Genomic DNA, 23,849 nt, shown 5'->3' on the forward strand with positions numbered 1-23,849 from the left:
GTTGCACTAGTGTAATCACAAAAATAAAAGGTTGTGCAATACAAAATGCTGCATGACAATAACACTGGTGGAAGCTTCAGGACCACAGCAGCAACCTGTTGCACAACCAGTGATAAGAACCATGGCGGTTTTCTGCACCTCCTCTTGCACAAGACATTCTACTAGCTGCAACTAGAACACCACTAAGCGACTTTAAATTAGCATGACGTTGAATACCTCCCTTAGGCTCCTATCTGGGTTTTAAAACAACTCAGGCACATAAGGCCATGAATATTGCTTGACCATCTGCTCCATAAATTTCCAGTAAGGCTCCTCACAGCAAACAGTAAATGAACTGCAGTTGGTCAGCTGTTGCTCCCAGTCCTTGAGTAACTTAATACACAGCGGCTTATTCAGCCCAAGTCTGTTATCAAGCTATCAGATTTCATTTCCATGGAACTGAAACAAAGGGAACTTTAATTCCTCCATCACCTCTTCTTATTTATCCTAATTTATTTTTAAAATGTCAACAGATGCCTAACAAGAGCTGCAGTTTATTTTGAACGTTGTGTTAACTTTGTAGCAACACATCAGCTTTCTAATTATTAATTTTAAGAGGGAAAATCCAAAGCAGTGTTAAAACAAAGCATGTATTGTTGGCGATTGTGATAAAATTAGGATAGGAAATATTTGTTGTGTTTGGCATTGCTTACTGGAATATGATCCACTTGAGGTGGTATCCTCATGTCTTGAAGTGTGCTCTCCTAATTCCCAAAATGCAGTTTTCATGTTACAGAAAGTGTTAAACCTACTTCCAGGGCAAAGAAACAAAACTCCCAAGTAGTTTCAAATATGTTCCTTTTGCTCAGAAGGTTCATAACAATGGCTCTCCAATTCTGAGACTGGCCTCTCTTAAGGTTCTAAACCAGAAATGGGGAACCTGTGACCTTCAAGATGTTGTTGGGACTCTGAACTCCCCAAAGCCTGAGTTAACATGGACAGTGGTCAGGGATGATGGAAGCTGTAGTCCACCTTTTGTGCAGCTATTGTAAGTCTCCCTGGAACCATTACTGATGAAGGGCAGCAAATCAATGAGCCTCCATCAATTAGATCATACTACCAGTGGCAGGCATTTTTCAACTTCTGCTGCCTCGCTGGTCCTATCTGCCTGCCAATTCCCAAGTAGGTTGCTAGAGACCATGGAAAAGACCTGGTCTGCACCTCAACTTAGTAATTACAATTGGCCCTGTAATGCCCCTTCTGATCGTCAGGAGGAGGGGGGGTTGCGGGATCACGACCCCGCCCACACCCGCTCCCGCGAGGCTGGCGTCAGCCTCGTGGGAGGCAAGGATTCCCCCCAATTAGCATCCCCTGTGGCGCCAGCCAATCGGCTGGCGGCAGGGGCGGACCTTGGTAAGGCCACTTAAGGTCGGGGCAGCCCTTGGCTCGCCCCTTTTCCCTTCGGAGACGCGGTTCCCACCCACCCGCCCTTTAGGTTTGCCCCTGACCTTGCTACGGGCTTCGGCTGGTCGCCGCAAGGGGCCTGGTAGGAGTTTTTCCATTTGGCTAATTGGCTGGTTTAGGGAGCCACTTGGTTTTTTCGCCTACCTCGTAGCAAATCGTCACAACTCATTCGGTTTTTGGCGGTAGGCATTGGCCGGGGGTATTGTCATGCAGAAGAGGTTGGGGGGGAGGAACGCCATCACCTCCCCCAATGCTTGAAGGGTAGTTCGTTAAAGGACTCCGAGGGGCGACGCCTCGTCCGAAACCTACGGAGGCTAGGGCCTAAAGCGCGCCCCCGAGCGGTAATCCCTCGGGGAGCACCTAGGGATACGCATCTCGGGTGGCTCCCCCTGTTGGTGTTTAACCCTTCCCGGTTAGACCGGATAGTCGGTTAGGGGCCAATGCCTAAAGCCAATACCTTTCTTTCCTGTAATCAATAAAGTTGTGGCCATATTCGCCCATTAACCAAAACTCTGCTGTGTCGGCTGTCTTCATTTATTCCACCTGTGGGGGGGAGGGAATAGCCATGCAACCGTGCTTACGTAGTTAGTATCACTGGCCATCTTTCAGACCTCACTCTAAAAGTGCAAGGGAAAAGCCAGCTGCTCCTGAGTGTGTTGGAGTCAGGTTGGGGGGCGGGGTGCATAATATACTTGCATCCTCTGGCTAAGCAGAAACCAGAATCAACAGCAGGCAGTGCTATTCTTACCAAGTGTGTGAATTCTCTGGAGAAGTTTCACGGGTGTTTCAAAGACTCCAAAGTGCGGGAACAACTACATCAGTTTTGAGAAAAAATTCAGCAAATGATGCCCTTCAAGGATTTCAATTCAAGCTGTTAGGACTGCAAGCAACACGGAAATGCAGGCCAAATGCAACAGCATGACTATGCTGGAATTCTGCATACTGTGCATCTCTCAGGAGGAATTTCCTGCGCTAGGGAGACATGCACTAAGAATAGCATCTCTCTTTGGGACACCCTACTGCTGTGAAGCATCGTTTCCGAAGCTGATGCAGGCCAAGAACCATCTTTGTGACAGATGACAACAGAAAGGCAGCAAGAGTGACGTCAACATCCACATAGCCACACTTGGCAAGGCTCACAAAGGAAAAGAGGGTGCAATCACCACTAGAAAAAAAAGAGGACTGGAGGATAGGGGGAAATAAAACAACACAAAACAAGCATGTCCATTATTTGCATCAAACGTGAGGATTTAAAATTTTAACCCACCCACTTTGCCTGTGGCCCTCAAAAGGGTAACCTTGTGCATCTCTGACCCACAGGCTGAAAGATGTTCCCCATCTATTAACTTCCAAAACTGAAATCCATGCAAGGCCAGAGACTTGAGTTTTATATTCCTTTTGCTTGCAAGGCCAGAAATTTCCTCTAGCCAACAGTAAGGAAACCCTATAGAACCCAGAGGTTCCCTTTCTCTGTCGGAAGGTGTCTTACTTCAATAGAAGAATGAGAAAACAGTGGTTTTTACTGACAAGCAAGCAATGGTTTTTTGGGTTTTGAAGAACACTCCCAACACAATATAAAATTGGAGATGCGTCCAGGTTTTTATTATGAGCTGATTATATGCTTATGTTTAGGCAAATTTAGTACACCCCCCTGGGTTACATATCACTCACTGAACTGCGCTTATTAAATCTGGGCCAGATGGCTGATGGTAAAGTAGTTTGTAGGACTGCGTCTCCGTGGAGAATAATTTTACACTGTACTTGGTGACCAGACTGTTGCTGAATGCAACTTCATCATGGTATTTAAATCACATTAAAGCCCTTTAAAATTTATATGTGCCTCCCCCTTGTGATTTTTGTCTGACTACATGCTCACTGCTAGTTTCAGGGCAATGGTGTGCTTTTACCAGCTTCCTTCTTTTTTGTTCTTGGAAGAACCCGACTATCTATTTACTGAAAAATCTCTTACAGTAGGCAATACTGAGCGGGATGAGCCAATCACTGAACCGCCCCATCATCCCTGGCCATTGGCTTTGCTGGCAGGTGCTGGTGGGAGCTAGAGTCTATCAACATCCGGAGGGCCACAGGTTCCCCACTTGTGGTCTACACTGAGCAGCATCTCTTTGTAGCTTGATAAACGAGTCCTATAGCAACCCAGATACGTCAGGGTTTGAACCTGTGACCTCCTGCATTCAATGTATGTACTCTATAATTGCACTGTGGCTCTTTTCTGTTTGAAACAGATGGATAAATCTACAGGTACGACTTCTCATTCACCCCCGGCAACAATGAACTCTCAGGGGCTTGAACTTGAGCATAACAGGCAAGGTTGTGTGGTTGCAGCCTTTCAGCAACTCTTTCATCAGGTATCTCCTCTCTCTCTCTCTCTCTCTCTCTTTCACACACACACACACACACACACACGATAAACTGCACCAGAAACTACCTAGTTTGGCATTTCATCAACAACACGTGGATCATCATGTTAGATTTGCTCTCTATGGATGCAAATATTGCAAGAGATGGGTACAGTATTACACATATTTCCCATGATCCCATTTTATGTTTGCTATCTGCATTCCCTGATCATGCCAATGATCTCCAACCAAAACTGATGGTTAATTCTGTTATAGTGGGTGCAAATTTAATCATAACTCAGAATCAGAAAGAGGCAAAAACAAAACAAAATTGCACCTGGCAATGTAGTATAGAGAACATTATGGCAGTTTCTAAAAAATTACAAATCGATTACAAAGTACAATGGGGCAAAGTTTGTATTAAAGATTTTGCTACTCTATGGCTAATCATCACCCATAAGTCTGGTAACCCCCTCAAAGCATAAGACACAGAGCTATCTGATCTTCTTTGGGACGAAACTTACCTTAGCTTTCTGCTCAATAACTAGGAATCACCCCTGAACTGGATCAAACAATCATACTTTATATTACCAGATGTAATGAATTATTTTTTAAAGGATCTGTTTAACCTATGGATAATCCTATATCAACCTATTTTATTTTGGTACTGGTTCTATAGATATAGAGCATTATAGCAAGTTGCTAATGACCTACCGTATTTTTCGCCTTATAGGACACTTTTTTCCCTCCAAAAATAAAGGGGAAATGTGTGTGTGTCCTATGGGGCGAATGCAGGCTTTCGCTGAAGCCTGGAGAGTGAGAGGGGTCAGTGCACACCGACCCCTCTCGCTCTCCAGGCTTCAGGAAGCTATTCGCAAGCCTTGGGAGCCTGCGGGAGTTCCCGCCGGGCTCCCAAGGCTTGCGGACAGCAGCCTGCAGCCCGAAACCCGGGGAGTGTAGCAGAGCGCACCCCAGGCTTCGGGCAGCTCTCTGCAAGCCTTGGGAGCCTGGTGGGAGTTCCCGCTGGGCTCCCCAGGCTTGGGGATAGCAGCCTGTTCTGGGGGCTGGGAATAATTTTTTTTCTTTATTTCCCCCCCCCAAAAAAAAATCCTAGGTGCACCCTATGGGCCGGTGCGCCCTATAGAGTGAAAAATACGGTACTCTCTCATGCACAAATAGAGCTGTGCAATGCAAAACAGCCTACATCCAGTGCACACACAGACCCTTGCTGACTTGTATATATTGTACATTGTCTAAACCTGTGACTCTCCAGTGTTGTTAAGACCAAAACCCAGCTGCCTAAGAGAATCTTCATGGTTCTCTGGATTGCACTGAATAAAGTAGCAACACTGGATTTGTAGGGATGGTGTGTGTTTTTTATGCTGAGTGGTACCATAGCAACATTGCATTCAGCACCCTGCAACAGATAGTCAGCACTGTTAGAGGGGACCACAATACAAGTCAGAAACAGTTTTAGAACATGGCAGAGGACCTCTGGCCCTCTGGATGCAGTTTGACGCCAACTTAGATCATCCCCAGCCACTACGGCTGAAGGTCTAGGATTAGGGGGTTTTCAGATACGCTTTGTAGAATGATAAAAGCAGCTTATGCAATCCACCCAAATCAAAGTGCTTCGGTATGTGAAACTTTGCAAGATAACCCCCCGGTTTGCACTTTTTACTAAAAGAAAAGCTAGATTAGATTTTACATGTAATAGCTTTGAAAATTTTGCTCCAAGAACTCTTACAGAACTGTGGAAGCAGCAGATCCTTGTGAATCCAGATGGCTTATAAACCATGGTGTCAACTAACTTCTATAAAACTTACTAAGGTGGCAAGTAGTCTAGACTAAACTACATAATTGCTCCTTTGGGCAGATTTTTTATTTTTTAGAGACATGTCTTCCCATTTTCTTTTTACTCAACACCAAGGTCTAAAAACGCATTAGTTTGACATCACACCATCCATAGTCTGCTCCATAGAACGAGACCTTAAAGCAAACTGAAATGTAAAGCCAGCACTTTTTTCACCCCTAATTAAATCATTTGCCATCTGCTCCATACTGTGAAGAAATCATGTTAGCCTGCAGGTTGCTTAATTTGTTTGCTTCTAGTGGTGGTAGTTTGAGCTTATCTGGCACAGTTCCAGTTAAAATCAGAAACTGCCTTTTAATTTTGTATGGAAAGTTTTGTGACATCTACTGCATTCATTATTAACCAGAACTCCCTGCAAGTTTGTACAGGAGTTGTAAAAAAGAAAAGAAGAAAAGCATCTTACCTTTGTTATGGAACCTAACCAGCTGTGGACTTAAGGAGAAACACTCAGGCCTGATGCTTTGCCAAGGCCAAGACAGATGCTCCAATCCTTTATTGCCCTGGTTCTTCTTCTCTTAAATCATGTCAACCAACGTATTTGAAGCTACACGCAGAAGAGAGAGAATTCCCACTCACAGGCTTACTCAAAAATAAATACGTAAACAAGAAATTCTGCTTGTCTGTTATTAAGAGTTGTTGCTACAATTTTACACTTTTGTCAACTCTATTGGTAGCCAACATCTTCCAGCAACTTTCAGCATTCACATTCAAGAACATTAACAAGAAGATGTGAACTCTATTCAGCAAAGAATGATGACAAATTGAAGAGGCTCTGAGGTAATAGAAATGCACACAGAACCTTATTTTCTGATGCCAGTCTGGTTTCTTATACAGTTTTGAGCTGTGTTCCCTGCATTTTCTACATCCTAGAAAGTAGATATGCTATTTTATACATTATTTTTACATGATATAATTGGCTTCTTTGTGAAAGAGGCAGATGAAAGGCATTTCGAGTGAGTGGTATATATACCATGTTGACAGGCAGATCCTTACTCAGGTAAAATACAGTTTAATCTTGTTAACTCACACTCTACTTTGTCAGTCATTCTTTTTACACTCCAGTCAGAATGAAATGAGAGAAAATCAGATTGTAGCATTTGGTATTGCGGTACAAACTTAAGGTATAAACAAGTTGCACTGGGTTGCGTTTCACAGACATATAGACACATGATTTGTGTCTGTACCCGTTTTAAGATATACAGTAGGAATACTAATAAATGCAGCTACCTTAAATATCCGAAGAAAAATCACAATGGCAATATTATTCCAGTACAGAAAGAGAAGCATATAATGTTTCTACTTTTATTCCAATTTTCTTCAGAACAGCATTTTGTAAATGCGAAAGATATAATTGAACATTAGTTGGCCCTTTTGTACATCTTAAAGCTTTGGAGGGTTGAGGAATCAATAATTCAGGTCCTGCAAATAGTGTATCTAAAGTGATGCATTCCTGCTCTATGATGCATGCTTTATGTTGTGATGTTCTGTAGAACTCTGGGTCTTTGCTTCTTTTTAAATCCACAGCACAAGAGAGATGTTACAATAGGAACAATTACTCTAGGTTTGACACTGATCAGAAAGGCAATGATTGTTGAAGACTTGTCCATAGGATGTAGCATCTTAAAGAAATAAATCCATCACTCTACCAGCATATCATCTCAACTCACTGGGTATGTTTATTCAAATATTTGAATAATATCAAGTAGCCATTTCATAAGTAGAGAACAACTGTAGTTATATAAAAATTCAAATATGGACACTCCTTGTTGTGTAGCCCATGAAATGTCCCTCCCCCATAAAAGGGCTGGGGCTGGGGGCAGATCTCAATATCTGTTAAGTCACCATTCTAGAAAAACATTTATTCCAATGAACAGACAAAGGTTGAGTCTGCTGTGAGTCCATATGAATAGGACTGAGGTTGGGGAATAACCATGGGTAAATTGAGAGTGGCAAAGCTGTAGATAAGAAGCAGAAAGACTGAGAAGAGGGGCGCCCATCAGTCTCAACCAGCATAGTCCATGGCAAGGGATGATGGGAGTTGTGGTCCAGCAACATCTGGAGGGTCACACATTTCCCATCTACTTAGAAAGAAAATGATAGGTACAAAGTAGAGGCCAGCAGCAATGCACAATAACTTTACTGTTTATACTGCACCACCCACCTTTAGATTAAAAGCTCAAGATAAAAGTGTACAGTTGTGTAGTATGTTGGGCTTTGGCTAGGAAGTCTTGGGGTAAGAATCCTGGTTTGAAAACTCAGCAAGTCATGGTCTCTCAGCTAAATAGGAGGAATATTTTTTGTATGTGACAGAGATGGTTGAGGGGAGCACAGCAAAGGTGGTCTGCAGTCAGCGAGAGCAGGCTTCCTAATTGCTCAGACCTGCAAAAAGCAAGTCTCCCTGCAGTTCTTTCTTTGGGCCACAGATGGTTGAAAAGTAGAGAATGAACCTTAAGTCTGATATTCCTCAAGCTTTCAAGTGCAAGAACCACTGCAGGATTGAGTATGAATTATGGATTTTTAGGCTATCGAATAAGCAGGTAGAACACTTTAACTTTACTTCTGCCATTTCTAAAAGAAACACCAAATGTTATACAGTTCTGATGAAGCATTGCCATCGGGAACAGGGGTGAGGCACCTCCCAGCCCATGGATTTAATTAAATCCACCAGGCCTCCTCATTGGGTCTATGAGGCCATTTTGGCCAAGCCACACTCACTTGCCTTATAGTTAGAGTCATGGCTGAGCCCAAAGGCGTTTTGGTGGAACCGCCCATCAGTTGATCAACATATCTGCAAAGCCCTCTGCAGTATTGAAGCCCTGGCTATCAGCTGATGACCAGCTGATTGTCACTGCTTGAAGAGAGCCCTACACAACCAACCGTCAGCTGATTGACCAGGTTTTGTAGTACAGCTTCGATGATCAACTGGGATTGGCTGCATCAGGAAACTCAGTTTTGAGGAGGCAAAAACCATTTCCCTCCCTGGGTGCAGTTGTGGTTTCCATTTGCTTAAGCATAATACTTTTTTTTTGTTAAGTAATACCAACCATGTACAGTAAAGGAGATCCTGGTATGAATCTCTTCCGTCTTACACACAAAAGACTTGCCTGCACTATATTTTCCACTGGTTTTCCTTGCCTGCTCTTGAAACCATTGCCAAATTATAGAAGTTTCTATACATTTAAGTGAGATGCATTTTACCTGGAAACTAATATTACATTTTCATCACAGGTACTTTGCTTGAGATCCTTCAAAAGATCAAAAGAGAAAAATCAACTTTGTATGCCACACATAATGTAAAATAATAGTTCACATTACAGACATTTTAATGTTTTCTTTTAACCTTTTTATTTAGAGAGATATATTCTTGGTAAGGAGATATACCATGAGGAAAGCAATTTCACTGGCTGTGAGGTATGTATATTCTCCACCAAAATACTCCTCACATCTCAACTGCTTTTATAACTTTATTTACACGCAAAACAATATCAATGCTTTTCCTTGGCTTAACTACAGTATTAGTCACCCTACATGAATAAAATGAAACATTACTTGCATTACAGAACCAGTTTTCAAAAGAGGAATTTGCTTATTTGTTGAAACGTGACATTTCATTTTTGTGAACAGCCAATACTTATTTTGACCAAGACACCTGCACCATATTTTTTTTCCATCCTCACAGCACATTTATTTCAATAATTCTGTAAATAGGTCCTTAGCATGAGCATAGTGTTACAGTTTTCATACATATAATTACATCCAAAACAAGTTTTAAAATTCAAATTGTAAACATTCTCTTCATATGTAGAAACTTTTTTTTTTGTCCAAGGGTGTTATGATTTCTTTAAACAATTGTAAAATGAAAAGTCTAGGCTAAGTCATGTAGTGAGCAATGCTTCTTAGTACATTTCTACAGTATTAAATAAAAGAGGTGGCAAAAAATGTCAAAAATGTCCTGTAAGCAACTCATACTTAAGCTAGGCATAAAAAGAAAGACTTAACAAAATTGTGATTAAAAATAAAGAAAACTGTGAGTGCTTGATGCAACAAATGGAAAGGGGAAATACCATTACTGCTGACAAAGTTGGAGGTAGCATGGATGCACCATTTTATTGTCAGTGAGAAATGCAAGTGAAGTAAAGAATATTATTTCCTTACCACAAATAGTTTCCAGTACTATGTACATTATTTTTAGAAATTTGTTTAACAAGTTTCCCTCTACTTTTAGTACAAAAGAGTCTCGTGTGATTAAAAAAAACACTTACACAGCTAGATAAGAGTAGTACTAATTGCCCTATTTGAATGGAACAGTCTCTTGAACAATGAAGTACATGATATTTAATGCCCTAAACTGAGTTAATTGCATTAGCATTTCTTGGTATTGTACAAAACACTACATACATACAAACAAAATATAATATTTTACTAAGCAAGGGTTTTTGTTTAATAAACAGAGCATTGATTCTGGTAACACTGTAAAGAATGTTTTCATTTCATAAAACCTATCTTAAGTACCCATGTGCAACATTTTAAAAACGGCTGCTTACGTGTAATGGGCTTGTATCAATAGTGAACACAGTAATTGACAAAAAACATAGTAAACTTTAAAAACACATCTTCCACCCTATATAAAATATAAAGACTACTTACGGTAACTGTTTTAAGTACTCAATTGTTTGGATGTTAACTGTCACTCTTCTCCCCATTTTCCGGCTTCAGATTTTATAAACAGATAATTTATTTTAACCTTAAAAAAACTAACAAAGATATTTAAAATGTTCATTCAATGCAATATGAAGTGTTTCCAACGTTCTATGAAGCTGCTTCCGCCATCAGGAAAGAAAATGAAGTTTCAGAAATTGAGGCAGGTTTTTTAAGCAGTGACGTTACTTCCACCATGCCAGCCCCAGTTCGAGGAAGATTTGCGTTGACAATGTGGCGCTGAAGGTGTTTTATCCAGTCTTCTTGAACAGACAAGGGCCCCCGAAACACCAGACCACAAAACCTGCACAGTTTTTAAAATCATCCAAATAAAGCACATTAGCATTGTAACTGAACTTTGTGTTAGGTGCAGTAGATTCACAAAATAACGACAGAAAAACTAAGCCTGAGTATGCATATCGCTGATAGATTAAAAAAATTTCCTGGGTGTTAATTCAGCTATCGTTTATCACAGATATAAGTAACTCTAGATACAAAAAAACAAAAACAAAAACAGAAGCATACAACCTTATACCACAAATTATACCTATAATTCTAAAATTACATCTGTGAATTAAAAACTGGCGTCTGGTTTTCTTCTTCCCTCCCCATCTTTCTTCAGTCTGTGTTGTGTTTTTTAGACGATAAGCATGAGGGCAGGAATGATCTTATCTTTTAAGCCAACTGCTATATGCTACTACTGCAAAGTGTTTTGTGAGTCCCAACTCATAATAGGGGGAAGGTAAATAATCTAATGTGAGGTTCTTGGTCCAGTTCAAGGTGCTGGTTATTACCTAAATAAAGTCCTAATTAGGTAGTACAGTGGTACCTTGTTTTGAGTCTGCTTCATCAAGTGTCCATTTCAACGACCTGCCCGTGGCAAACCCAGAAGTACTGAAACGGGTTACTTTTGGGTTTGCTGCTCGCACATGCGCAGAAGCGCTAAATTGCACTTCGCGCATGCGCAAAAGCACAAACCGCTCCACGCACACGCTTTGTCGTGCGTCCTTTTCGTCTAGCGTCTGGGGCTCCGGAACAGATCCCAGTTGCAAAACAAGGTATGACTGTACCTCTCCTCAAATTAGGTTACCCTTCCTTAAAATCCTAGAGTGTGGGGAAGCCTTGCTAATATTCACTTTCATTAGCAGTGACTTATTTGCTGGGATGCAGGGAAGTAATGAGGGCCTGGGGGGAGGGGCAGATCAAGGAAAATAAGGCGTTCTCAGTTTTCCCCCAAATGACTTCCCATTTCCCCCAAAGGACTTCTCAAATTATCAGCAACACAACTGGTCAGTTAGTTAAGTATTTTCATTTATTTACTTGATTTGGGGGGCAGCTACCGGCTACACTCATCCATGGTGAGCATCATTAGGTCCACAGGTCACTAGGTAACTATAATTTTTGTACATACATGACACTCAAATACAATATGCATTTCTACAAATCGGAAACAAGCTATAGCTACTCCAAATGACGCAATGCAGTCCCACATATACCTGCACCGGAGTATGTAAACTTCATCAGCACCATGAGGTAATGGCAGAATTTTTTTCTTGCTCCCAGATCTTGATCTTGATTTTTTTTGCTTACAATCTATGGCTATGAAGAGAAAATAAAATCATGTAGATAGATATAAGTTTTGAGCACTTTACTGGATAATTCCCTCCCCCCGAAATATGTTAAAGGATACTTCTATACTCACTTATTTTCTATACCATATTAAATTATGTAACTTGAAAATATGCACTTTCCAATTCATCATAAAGCTGAAGTGTGCACACCATTTTCATGCACAAATGAGCTTACATGCTTGACACCTACAGTTTAAGTTTAATTTTAAAACATGTATATTTGATGACCAAACCACATTTCAGACTACTAAGTCATTCTACCTAACTGGTAACCCAAGCATCATGCTTTGCTTGTAAATTTTATCAACATAGAGGCCTTCAATATCATTTGAAATGTCAATATCATTTGTTTTCATCATGCAGCCAACAACCATAACTCAAAAGGACCAATGATTAAATATAAATATGTTTTGACAAACTTCATAACTAGAACTTTTGTATATATTACACTGAAACGTTTTCTGTTCTGTATGCTAAAGGAGTCTTATGATAATGGCTTTATTTTGGTTTTAAGTTTTAAGGCTGAAGAGTATCAGGATCTCCAACCATTGCTGATTGTCCCTTTAATAAGGTGTACTGGAATCAGATGTGCTACAGAATTATTACTGATTTGTTTCAGGGTGATGTGAATTCTTTTGAGGTACAAAAGGAAATAAAGCAATGTAGGGAATTCAAAAGGAAAAGCCTAGTCTGACAAGAATGCACTGTTTAGTTCCTAATGTAATTGAACATGAAACACTTAGGATATTTTGGGAAATGAATGCATGCCGCTTTATCCAAGCACATGTACCAGCAGTACAAAAGAGCTGGAAACAAAGCAAGAATTCTACTTGCAAATACCTACTTAAGTTCGTGATTAATATAACCCTCTTCTACAGAGAAGGATAATGTCAGAAACTGTGTAAAGTAAAATGCTCTCAAAATAATATAACCTCCAAATTCCTCATCTAAGCTACTTATGGCATGAAGAAGATAAAAGGCAGGACAGTCTGCAGTTTCCATCTGACAGCTACTACAACCTAACAATCAGAATATATGTTGGAATCCAGTTAGTCAATGTAAATTTTAAAGACCTTAACAGCAAGCTTTTGTCCATACCTCAAATCAAATAACATAACATTTTCAAACAAAAATCCACAAACTATAGGATGAGGTTTTCCTCATATCACCTAGATAATAATAAAATACAGAAATGGAAAATGTATTGCATTGCTGCACTTAAAAACCACTGAGCATCACCAAGGAAATTCTCTCTTCAGAATGAAACTATGATAATTGTATTGGTATTCGGAGATGCCATACCATCCATAACAGCATTTTCTGGCTACTATTTAAAGGACAAGCATTGGCAAAAAAGGAAGAAGGCACAGTTCCAAATAACACCTATCTCTGCATGTGTGTCTTGGATATATAAATTGCAAAACCAGGCTAAAGAATTATTAAAGACCACTATATGGGCAGCAGGACCAAGAATAGCGAAAAGCTCACTATTGCTTAGTTCTTCACATTTTCTTAGATTTGATTTCCCAAGATAAACAGTTTTCAGGGGGGGGGAATAAAATCTACCTCTCTTCCCAATTCTCAAATTATTAGACCTGCCATCAGCAAATGCTCTAGGGGTCTGAGATTACACCAGCTATTTGCTCTAAAGCTAGCTCTTCTCTTGCACAGATTACTGAAAGCTAAAATAGTCCTGGGACTTTGATTTAGAATGTCCTCCTGGAGGCAAAAACTCTAGATGTCACAGCACACTAACCATACCAAATGACTGAAAAGCTTACATAGGCTGTAGAAGAAATGCAACCATGAATAGTGTGGGGGAAAATATATGCATCTTTAACTTAGCCCTGCTGATAAACACCCATTACAACCACAGTAACCACTCCCTGGATTTCACATTTTTATAACAGTCTGGATAACAAAGCGTGGGCATAAGATCTGATCAACTAAGAGCTTAAACAAGAACAAAATAATATATTACTGGCATTAATGTATGCAGAAATTAGATTAATTTAACAACTGCAGGTTAATATATTATTAAAGATAAAACGTTACAACTTCAAATGTTATGCCTTATTTAAACTTGGCATAATTGCCATGTAATGTGGAATGGAATATGGAATCTCCTTTCCCTATTTAACCTTCTATTTAAATTCAGGACTTAATTCCCTATCCTCCCTATACCAGCCAACAGTCACAAAGCAAGACTAGCATCTACAATGACATATTCTCTTAGTTCCAACCCTCACTTTGCTTCTCACTGGCCTGATAAATGTTCAGTCACTGCAAATATGCTTTTCTGAGGAAAAAGTTCTCACTTGAGTCAGAACCACAATCTTAAAGATTCCACGCTGCCTGTTTGCTGGAGCCGATCTGCTTCCCTAAGCACATTTGTTCCAGAAGTGTCTACCTCCAGCTGCTTTCTTCTGGTCCTTCCTCTTCTAGGATTACCTTAAGCTATGAGTCTTCATCTCATGACCACTTGGCACACCTCAACTCCACTAATCTTTACGCCATCTCTGCCTTCTGGTCTTTATCTTTCTCTGCCTCTGGCCTTGTATATTTTGCTGGCCAGTCAATAGTGCCCCCTTCCACTGGTCTTTACCCAAGGACCAATATGAGTTATCTGATCAGTAAAATTATCCAATGCAAAGCCCCATGCACTGAAGTTCCCAAGTTCCCAATAACCAGCTTGCTTGGGAAGTGCTGTGCTGTGACTTTGACAGGCGTGTTGGTTATGAACACTCCAAAATTGTTGAGCTTTTTTTTAGAAGGCATCCCCCCCCCCCCGAAAAGAAAACATTTTTTTTCAATTGACTTGCCTAAGATCTGGACAAAGCACCGCCAGCCAAAATTACTCAATGGGGATGGCGATAGATGAGGTTCTGGCCTGCTGGGCCAAGAGGTTCCCTTCCCCTGCTATAGAGTGTTTCCTGCATTGGCAGGAAATTGAACCGGATGTACCTTCCAACTCTCATTTTTAGAGCATTATCTAAGGAAGCAGAGTTAAATAAAAGAAAGGAGCCTGGAAGGCACCAAAGTTGCAATAGAAGGTAAATGTTGGACTAAGGGAGAAGAATCTCCAAGAAACACAGTGAAGTACAACAGGGGAAAGATCTCAGAGAAACAAGAGAAGTCTCCTTGCCATTCCTGAATATGCCAGGCTGATAATAGCTTGCCAAGGAATCACCATTTAAACACTTTCTACCAAACTTGTAGAAAATAAAGCTAATTCCAATGGTAAAAGAATATAGCATGTTACCAGATCACCACTGACAGCGAGCCATATAAATTCTTACAAGAATGATAAAAGCTGCTTGTTTCACAACTAAGTTTTATGGAAGCCAATTATCAAAAATAAACGGATAGTACAATGCTGAGCAACATAAAATCTGTAAGCTTCTTACATAGCATTTCATGTGTTAGCTAATAATACTTGAACTCGGATTAACATTAAACTATTTGTTAACAGGAATGATCTTCCCTAGCTAGCAGGAACCAACCCTACAAAAATAACCAAGAGGTATGCCACAGAAAGTTTAAATGCTGTATTTTTACTGTACTTTAACATGTGTGTCCAACACAACAGTTCTGCAACCTCAAGAAGTTATCTGTAAATTTATTCTCCATATGCAGTCATATACATAAACAGCTAATGTTTCACGGGCAAATATCAAACTTATGGTAATGTTTATTGGAAACTGGAAAGACAGTTTTCCAACAAATGATCTGTGACCCACATAACATGTGGCAATTTACTGACAGACACATACAAACAAATGACTCCACAGCAAGATCCTGCACATGACACTTGCAGGTCGTCCATGTGGGATGTTGCAAAACCCGCAGGAATTAACACTTGGTTGTAAGGTAAAGGTAAAGGGACCCCTGCCCGTACGGGCCAATCGTGTCCGACTCTGGGGTTGCGCACCCATCTCGCTTAAGAGGCCGGGGGCCAGCGCTGTCCGAAGACACTTCCGGGTCACGTGGCCAGCGTGACAAAGCTGCTCTGGCGAGCCTGCACCAGCGCAGCATATGGAAACGGCGTTTACCTTCCCGCTGTAAAGCAGTACCTATTTATCTACTTGCACTTAAGGGTGCTTTCGAACTGCTAGGTGGGCAGGAGCTGGGACCGAACGACGGGAGCTCACCCTGCCGCGGGGATTCGAACCGCCGACCATGCGATTGGCAAGTCCTAGGCGCTGAGGTTTTACCCACAGCGCCACCCGCGTCCCAACACTTGGTTGTAGCAGCACCCTAATGATTTGTTTCTTTTCAAGTGAACATTTATCATCATCTGCAGGGAAGACAAATGTCAGTGAAGTCTCCTTTTTAAGAAGAGGTTTTCATATTCAAAGATCATATTGCCCATCACTTGGCCGACAAATTTCCTTTTCAACTGCCCTCTCTCAAATGCAAAAATAATGAAGTTCCCAACTGACACCAGTACTTTGGTGTCTCTTTCTGCTTCTGTGCTTTCTTTTGGAATAATATTTCCCATGGTGGCATCAGCCCAGCTAGCAGGAGCCAACCAGGAAGGGCCTGACATACCTGAGTGGAAGTGGGTAGAAGCTTCTACATGCTTCAATAAAGTGGGGTGGGGGGCTAGTAGAAAAATATGTTTCTACACTTTTCGAAGTCACGCCCAAGTTGAGGTAACTGATAAATAACCATTAAAAGCTATCTACCTACTAAACATATTAATGTGTAATTCTATTATCTTTCTTCAAGAAGCAATAAAAGGTAAAGCTAAAGGACCCCTGGACGGTTATGTCCAGTCAAAGGCGACTATGGGGTGGCACTCATGTCGTTTTTCAGGGCGAAGGAGCTGGCGTCCACGGACAGCTTTCTGAGTCATGTGGCCAGCATGACTAAACCGCGGGACACCGTGACGGAAGCCAGAGCGCACAGAAATGCCATTTACCTTCCCACCGCAGCGGTACCTATTTATCTACTTACAATGGTAAGCTTTTCAACTGCTAGGTTGGCAGGAACTGGGACAGAGCAATGGGAGCTCATCCCATCACACAGATTCAACCTTCCGATTGGCAATACTAAGCTCAGTGGTTTAGGACTTTAGACCACAGCTCCACCCACTCCTTAAAACCAATAATGTATGTTCAGCCTCCTCTTGTCTGAGGCTCAATCAGTAGGGCATGAGACTCTTAATCTCAGGGTCATGGGTTCAAGCCCCATGTTGGGCAAAAGATTCCTGCACTGCAGGGGGTTGGACTAGATGACCTTCCTGGACCCTTCCAACTCTACAATTCTATGACTTGTATTCAAACTGTAAGCTTCAGGAGGTCAGGAAACTCTTTTTGTAAAGCTCTGCAAGTTACCCTACAGTGATGGCATAGTACAAATAAATAATCATTGAAGTTGTAGGGAAGGAATTGTGACAGTGCTGAGACACGTTTAAATGACACACCTGACAACGCATTTACGCTACGTAAGTTGCGCATTGTGGTGTCATGGTGGTCACAAGAACTGTTGTACGTGAAACAAAAATTTCAGCTAACATCCAACCACATTTTCTTAAGGCTAATAAACTCAAAGAAGAGAATACATGCCCATTTAGGAAATAAATGAAAGATTACAAAAAATAAAAGAATAAACTTACATGCATTTTGATCCTAAATTATTTCTAATGACTTCAGAAAATAATTCTCAAAATATCAGTGCAATACATTATCGCCAACAAAACTGAAATAATTTTTTTGGGGAAAATATTTAAAAATCCAGCCACAAAGTATGCTGTAATACTGTACCACAGATCTGATCAACCCACTTCAACACACATAAAAGAAAGTTTAAAAAAAGGTAAAATCAACCAAAATTATTTGGGATTCATAATGCCTTGCAAATGCAGTTAGGACTAGAAACAGCCCAATACATTTTGGTGACAGGGGCAGGGAATCCAAATCCCTTCAAAAATATAAAATTATTAACTATGGTGTTACCATCTGAGGTGACCCACCTCAGCTTAGGATAGTCCTGATCAGAACTTTAAATAAGCTTACCATTTCGACCTTACTATTTTATCTTATCTTAGGCCATACAACCCACCTGTCTTTTGTGCTATAGAATCTGAAGACAGTTTGGAAACTTCAGCTGGAGCAGAATTCAGTGGTCAGGTTGCTCATCGGGGCAAGACAGTTTGAGCATATAATGCCAACCCTGAGCCAACTGCCCTGCCAGTTAGTTTTGAGGCCCTATTCAAAGTGCTGGTTTTGATCCACAAAGCCTTAAATGGCTCAGGAGCACAAGAGCTCAAGGATTGTCTCTGTCCATATGAGCCTACCTGGACCCTGTGATCATCATCTGAGGCCCTTCTTTGTGTGCATGATAGGTATGGAGGGTGGCAACATGAGAAAAGGCCTTTTCTGCAGTGGCTCCCTGTTTGTGGCTTACGACCGCAATATGGTTCAACCTCAAGGAGTAGCTCTCCGCTTAGGAATCGACCCAGACCCTGTGATCATCATAGGAGACCTTTCTTCATATGCCTTCTCCGCAAGAGGTCCAGAGAGCGGCAACACAAGAATAGGCCTTTTCTGTGGTGGCTCCCTGTTTGTGGAATGCTCTCCCCAGGGAGGCTCGCCTGGCCCCTTCGTTACATATCTTTAGGCACTAGGAAAACACATTCCTCTTCTTCTAGGTCTTCGGCTAATTAAATAATCTATAATCTAAATAATCTATATACTGTTTTTGTTTGTTACTAGGTTGTGCATTTTTGCGTTTTTATATTGTAAACCGCCCTGCAATCCCTGGATAAATTTAAATAACAACAACAACAACAATAATAATAATAATAATAATAATGATAATAACAGAATGAAAACACAGTTTCTCTACGAGATGGAAAGCAGTAAGAACGTGCATTTCATTTATCTGGTAGACTCATGAATTAAAGGCTGTCTATTGGAACTGAACATATTGCAGAGTTTAGGGAGCTAAAGCATTAGATAGAAGTAGATTATGTGTGCTCAGTGGATAATCCTGGTGCGAAACAGAATAGCATTACCTGGATTCTAGAGCCTATGATGACCTTCTAGTCTCTGACATCAAATATCAAGACATAATATAAGCATTATGTAAATAGTAGTACTAACTTATGTGATGACTAGCCTCTTAAATTATATAAATTCAGTTTTTAAGACATACATTTGCATGAAATTAAGACTTCATTTTAAAAGTGCACCTTGTTATAATTGAAACTTACTATACCTGATTTTTTAAAAAAAACATTTTTACTTTTAAAACCATGTCTTTTATACACCTTGAAATTCACAGACTAAACACAATAGTGATTATTAAGAAGATAAAGAGTATTCACTCTTCATTGTAAACTGCTTATTTACCATCAAGCAGTATATAAATTTTGTTAAATAAAAACTAGGGTGTCCCAGACCAGACTCAAGTTGCAACTGACAGTTAAGGGTAGAGCGATCTAATGATACCAGGGATGTCCTGGAACTAATCCCTAAGCAGTTTGGTCAGGGAGAATGCAATGTTCCAGGCTGACAATGACCATCACTATCCTAAATCTTACCCTTTTCATGGTAGCATCTGTATCTAATCACTGGGCTCAATTGACCATTAGAGGAAAGGGCATGCTCCTGTTCTCCACAAGTCATTAAATAAACAAAGGCAGAGTAGTGAAAAATGCCAATGTCTTGACCAGAAGCTCATGTAGCCCTGGGGAAAACACTCCTTTCAGCTTCAGTGAGTTTGATAGTTGATAGTTTTTCTCCTATTCAAAAGTAAAATACAAAAGGTCCCATAGCAATTGTCACATATAAAAATAAAGGTCATTTATGCATACAATTATGCAACTAGGGCACAAAACTGAAAAATGCTCAAAGGAATTTATGGCCATGGCATTTCCTTCAAAAATATGTAACACTACGAAAAATACTAGTCCTAGGTATTAAAATTAAGCTGAAATGAAGAAAAATAATTACATAGTACAGCAATTAACATGACCTTTGAACACAGGGGCATTATATGTTTGTCACAGAAGAGTAACCATTTAATATATTTTCTTTCCCTAAAATGCAGCTTTCTCTTATCTAGGGAAACTGCTAACAGAAATAAGAGGAAACAATGAAATTTAAAGAAGTGGTGTCAAACTGAAGACGAACACCAGGATTTTGCTCTCAAATTCTCATAGGAAAATTGGTAGTAGAATTCTTCACTTGAATTGACAATACTAAATAGCCAGGCAAAGTCTACAACTGAAAAGGATTTATTTCCAGATCACACACATAGAGTTAGCCGTTTATGATTTGCAAAGCATAAAAAATTGTGACAACATCCACTGCAGTCTCCAGGTTTGCAGATAAATTAAACATCTGTATGGAAATGTTGCAGGCTATTTATGTATTAACATTCCACCCCTTCAGTGTTGCCAGAGGGTAATTACACAATTAAACCTATGAAACTAAGCAATAAATTAAAAGTATTCCAATTCATTTTGAATGTGTATCCATTTGCAAGTGTTATGGCAAAGTATGACATTTACAATAACACAAGCCTGATATTAAGAACCTATCATACTTCTAAGGACCAGACAGTTTATGATTAAGTGCTTGATCATTTACAGTGTTTTTATAAGCCACCTCGGAGCCTAAGCCAATGTAACATTACCACCCCATGAAGGGAGCAGGAACAGATCATAGACTGAGAACGCCCAGCCCCAACTCTTAAGCACTCCATTTCACTATAGCAGCCTTAATGGAAGTCATATTGGTGCAGACACTGGTCATGGTGAGCACGATCTAGGGTTTGCTTTGGGCCAGGAATTGAAACCCGATTTCAAAATCTAGTATAAAACGAGCCCCCGTTTGCGCTAACCACGGATAATGGCAGTCCCAACATAGCTTGGTTATGGGTTAGGAAAGGAGAGCACACTTCCTTTATCACAACTTTATAGCCACAACTCAGCAGGCTTGAAAGCTAGGAGACAGATTAGAAAACTAGTTTGGTTGGCTGTTGAATGGAAATAGGAGCTATCAAGCTACTTTGAGAACTAACTGGTCTTTTAAGGCTCTGACTTAGAAATAGTGGTTTCCTTCAATATCATGCTTCCATGTAAGCCATTTGAGCCCCACTGAGGAATCTGATTTTTCCTAAATTGTGCTGGCCTTGGGCACCTGCACTTTAAAGGAGGGGATTGTTTATACACTGAAAGCTTGACTACCCCACAAGTAGTCTGATAACATCTCCCTTTTGTTTGGACCAGCATTTTCAATTTGAGAACCCCCATGCATTTGTGGGACCCATTTCTTAAGAATTTACATTGTGGCTGCAATCCACCTTAGATCAGACTCTGACTCAATAGTGGGTCAGGGCCCATCAGTTGAAGAACACTGGTTTAGACTACTGCAGTTGGGTGGATCTGATTTATATAAAAGTCCCATCACTGTCAAAATCCAAGTACAGTATAAAGCACCAAATGGATACACAAAACACAGCAGCACTTTGTTGTTACTATTTCATTTTGTGGAAGAACAAAGTAAAAAAAAAGTAAGTGATAATAAATATATGGGAGAAAATAAGAGTAGCTTTAGTTGAACATGATGTGCTGAAAATTGTACCACATATAATTGTCTATGTTTATTCGAGCTTGTTCTCAATTCACCTAACAAATAATTGGTGAAAATCTCCCTCATTTATAAAAGCAGCTCCTTTTGCATTTAGCCAGAAAACAAAAAGGCATTCCGCTCTCAACTGTTTGTACACATGAAAATAATGCTGGATCCAAAATGAACCAATGAAAATAAAAACCAGGCATGGAAAAAAATGGACATTAGCAACGTAAGTTTACAAGTTGCTAAAAGTTCTGTTTCTCAAATTCAACTTCTGTTTCAGAAAATTTTAAATGTCAACTGAATTAGCATATGAATCTGTCAAGTCTGATGAGGAAAACGTATACAGACAGACTTGATTTTACATCTGTAACAAACATACCTGTCCCAGTCAAAAGTCCAGCACTCTTCTTTCGTGCATAAGCGCGCAAATGGTTGGACAGGCTAACAGCACTTGTAAACGCCGTATTGCAATGCACACACGTTCTAAGCTTCACAGGCATACCTATCATTCAAAAGAAAACTATAATCCAGTTCTCTCTTTAAAAGTGAAACTCTCAAAAGCGTTTTGGAAAATTCTGTATTAAAACTTGCTTTTACGCAGGTTCACTACATCATCAACGTAATTATTTCATATACTAGAAAGAGCCAAGCTCATGGCGATTACTTCTGCATGTGACATTTAGCATGAAACATGCTATTTTGTACAAAAAAAATGGAAGGCATGATTTGAATTCCTAAGCTTCTTTGAATTATCACTTTCCTGCTTATCTTCACATTGCACAGATTATTTCCTAAACCCAAAATACAATTCTGCAATTTGAATAGCACAGTTTTGTTAAGAAGTTTCAAGGCTTCTAATGTTCCCAATAAAGAGAATTATAAAGTCTAGTTGACAAAGTGGTAATTAAAGTGTTTTACCCACAAGACTGTAAAAGGCTCAATACTAAATTAGGTTGCTGATGAAGGCTGGGAGGAAAAGGTGGTAAAACACACCACTGCACAGCTGTTAGACAAAACATTTTATTTGGTGCATTTTATCTTCATTACTCTGAATGCGCAATCAATAATGAAAGTTAATGATTTGTAGTTTTTGCTAAAATCTTTGTGCTAAATAAATGATCAACAAACATCGCAGGAAAGAACACACAGTCAAACCATACTACACTGTTTCAGACAAAGAAACCAATAAAAATGGTTTCTTCTCAACTTTACATTCATGGAGGCACAAAATTTTCACTGTCCTCAGAAATATATTGTCTTAGACAACACATTCAACAAATTGGGAAAAGGTTTTTCATTTATTTGAAAGCTTTTTTTATCAAAACAAGAATCCTGTCAGGTAATAATAAGAAGAAGAACATTTATATGTCGCCCATCTGGCTGGGTTGCCCCTGCCACTCTGGGCTGCTTCCAACACATGAAAAAACCAAAGTTTAGATTTACTGCAATATACACTAAAACTGGGTTTCATAATACAGTGGTGCCTCGCTAGATGAAAAGAATCCGTTCCGCGATTCTCTTCGTCTAGCGGTTTTTTCGTCTTGCGAAGCAAGCCCATTGACAGCTTAGCGGATTAGCGCTACAGCTGTCAAGCGGCTTCCAGCGATCAGCTGTTAAGCGGCTTATCAGCGGAACAGCTGATAAGTGGCTTAGCGGCTTAAGAAAAGGGCGAAAAAGCGGAAAAAAACCCACGGGGGGATGCAAGATTTTTTTCGTCTTGCGAAGCAACCCCATAGGGAAATTCGTTTTACGAAGCGCCTCCAAAACGGAAAACCCTTTCGTCTAGCGGGTTTTTCGTCTTGCGAGGCGTTCGTCTTGCAGGGCACCACTGTATACTTGAGAAAATATTTTAAAAAACCAGACTTAAAATTATGAAAGTTTAAATAACTGAAGTAGGAGAGTGAGTTAATTGTCAAATGCTATGTTAACCACAATTAGCTTAAGGGCTCTATTCATGTAACTATTAGTATTATGCAAGCAGCTTTTTTTAGTGAAACCTAGAAGGCAGGCTACCTAACATTAAGTAGCACATTACTTCCAAATTTAACAAACTGTAGTTGAACATCATCTTCCAAGTTTATGTGAAGCTTGTCCAAGAAATAAACTTTATTGGGGGAGCTCCGATCTTAAAGTTTCTCTCTCTCTTTCTCTCTCTCTCTCTCTATATATAGTTAACTGATATTTTCAATCCCCATGATCTATGACTATGGTCACCTAAGGCAAAATTTGGTGTGAAGACAGAGTGCCTAACCAGACA

At 40.1% G+C, this 23,849-nt stretch overlaps 1 protein-coding gene across 10 annotated transcripts in view; it reads right to left on the reverse strand.

Moving 5' to 3' along the window:
* Nucleotides 1–7,326: 7,326 nt before the first annotated feature.
* ZNF644 (zinc finger protein 644) overlaps nucleotides 7,327–23,849 on the reverse strand; it is a 62,210-nt gene continuing 45,687 nt past the window's right edge. For 4 of the 10 annotated variants that reach the window (XM_083743282.1, XM_083743277.1, XM_083743283.1 and 1 more), the window contains 3 exons: nucleotides 21,972–22,094; nucleotides 11,868–11,970; nucleotides 8,994–10,675 (listed from right to left, as the gene is read on the reverse strand). In XM_083743282.1, the coding sequence (XP_083599408.1) occupies nucleotides 10,483–10,675; nucleotides 11,868–11,970; nucleotides 21,972–22,094 (419 nt within the window). In that variant the 3' untranslated portion in view covers nucleotides 8,994–10,482. Of the gene's footprint in view, nucleotides 8,919–8,993; nucleotides 10,676–11,867; nucleotides 11,971–19,672; nucleotides 19,753–21,971; nucleotides 22,095–23,849 lie in introns of those variants that run through there. The other 6 variants (XM_083743284.1, XM_083743279.1, XM_083743285.1 and 3 more) reach the window with 3 other exon arrangements.

This window comes from Podarcis gaigeae, assembly GCF_964106915.1.
Source record: "Podarcis gaigeae genome assembly, chromosome: 6".
Classification (NCBI taxonomy): domain Eukaryota; kingdom Metazoa; phylum Chordata; class Lepidosauria; order Squamata; family Lacertidae; genus Podarcis; species Podarcis gaigeae.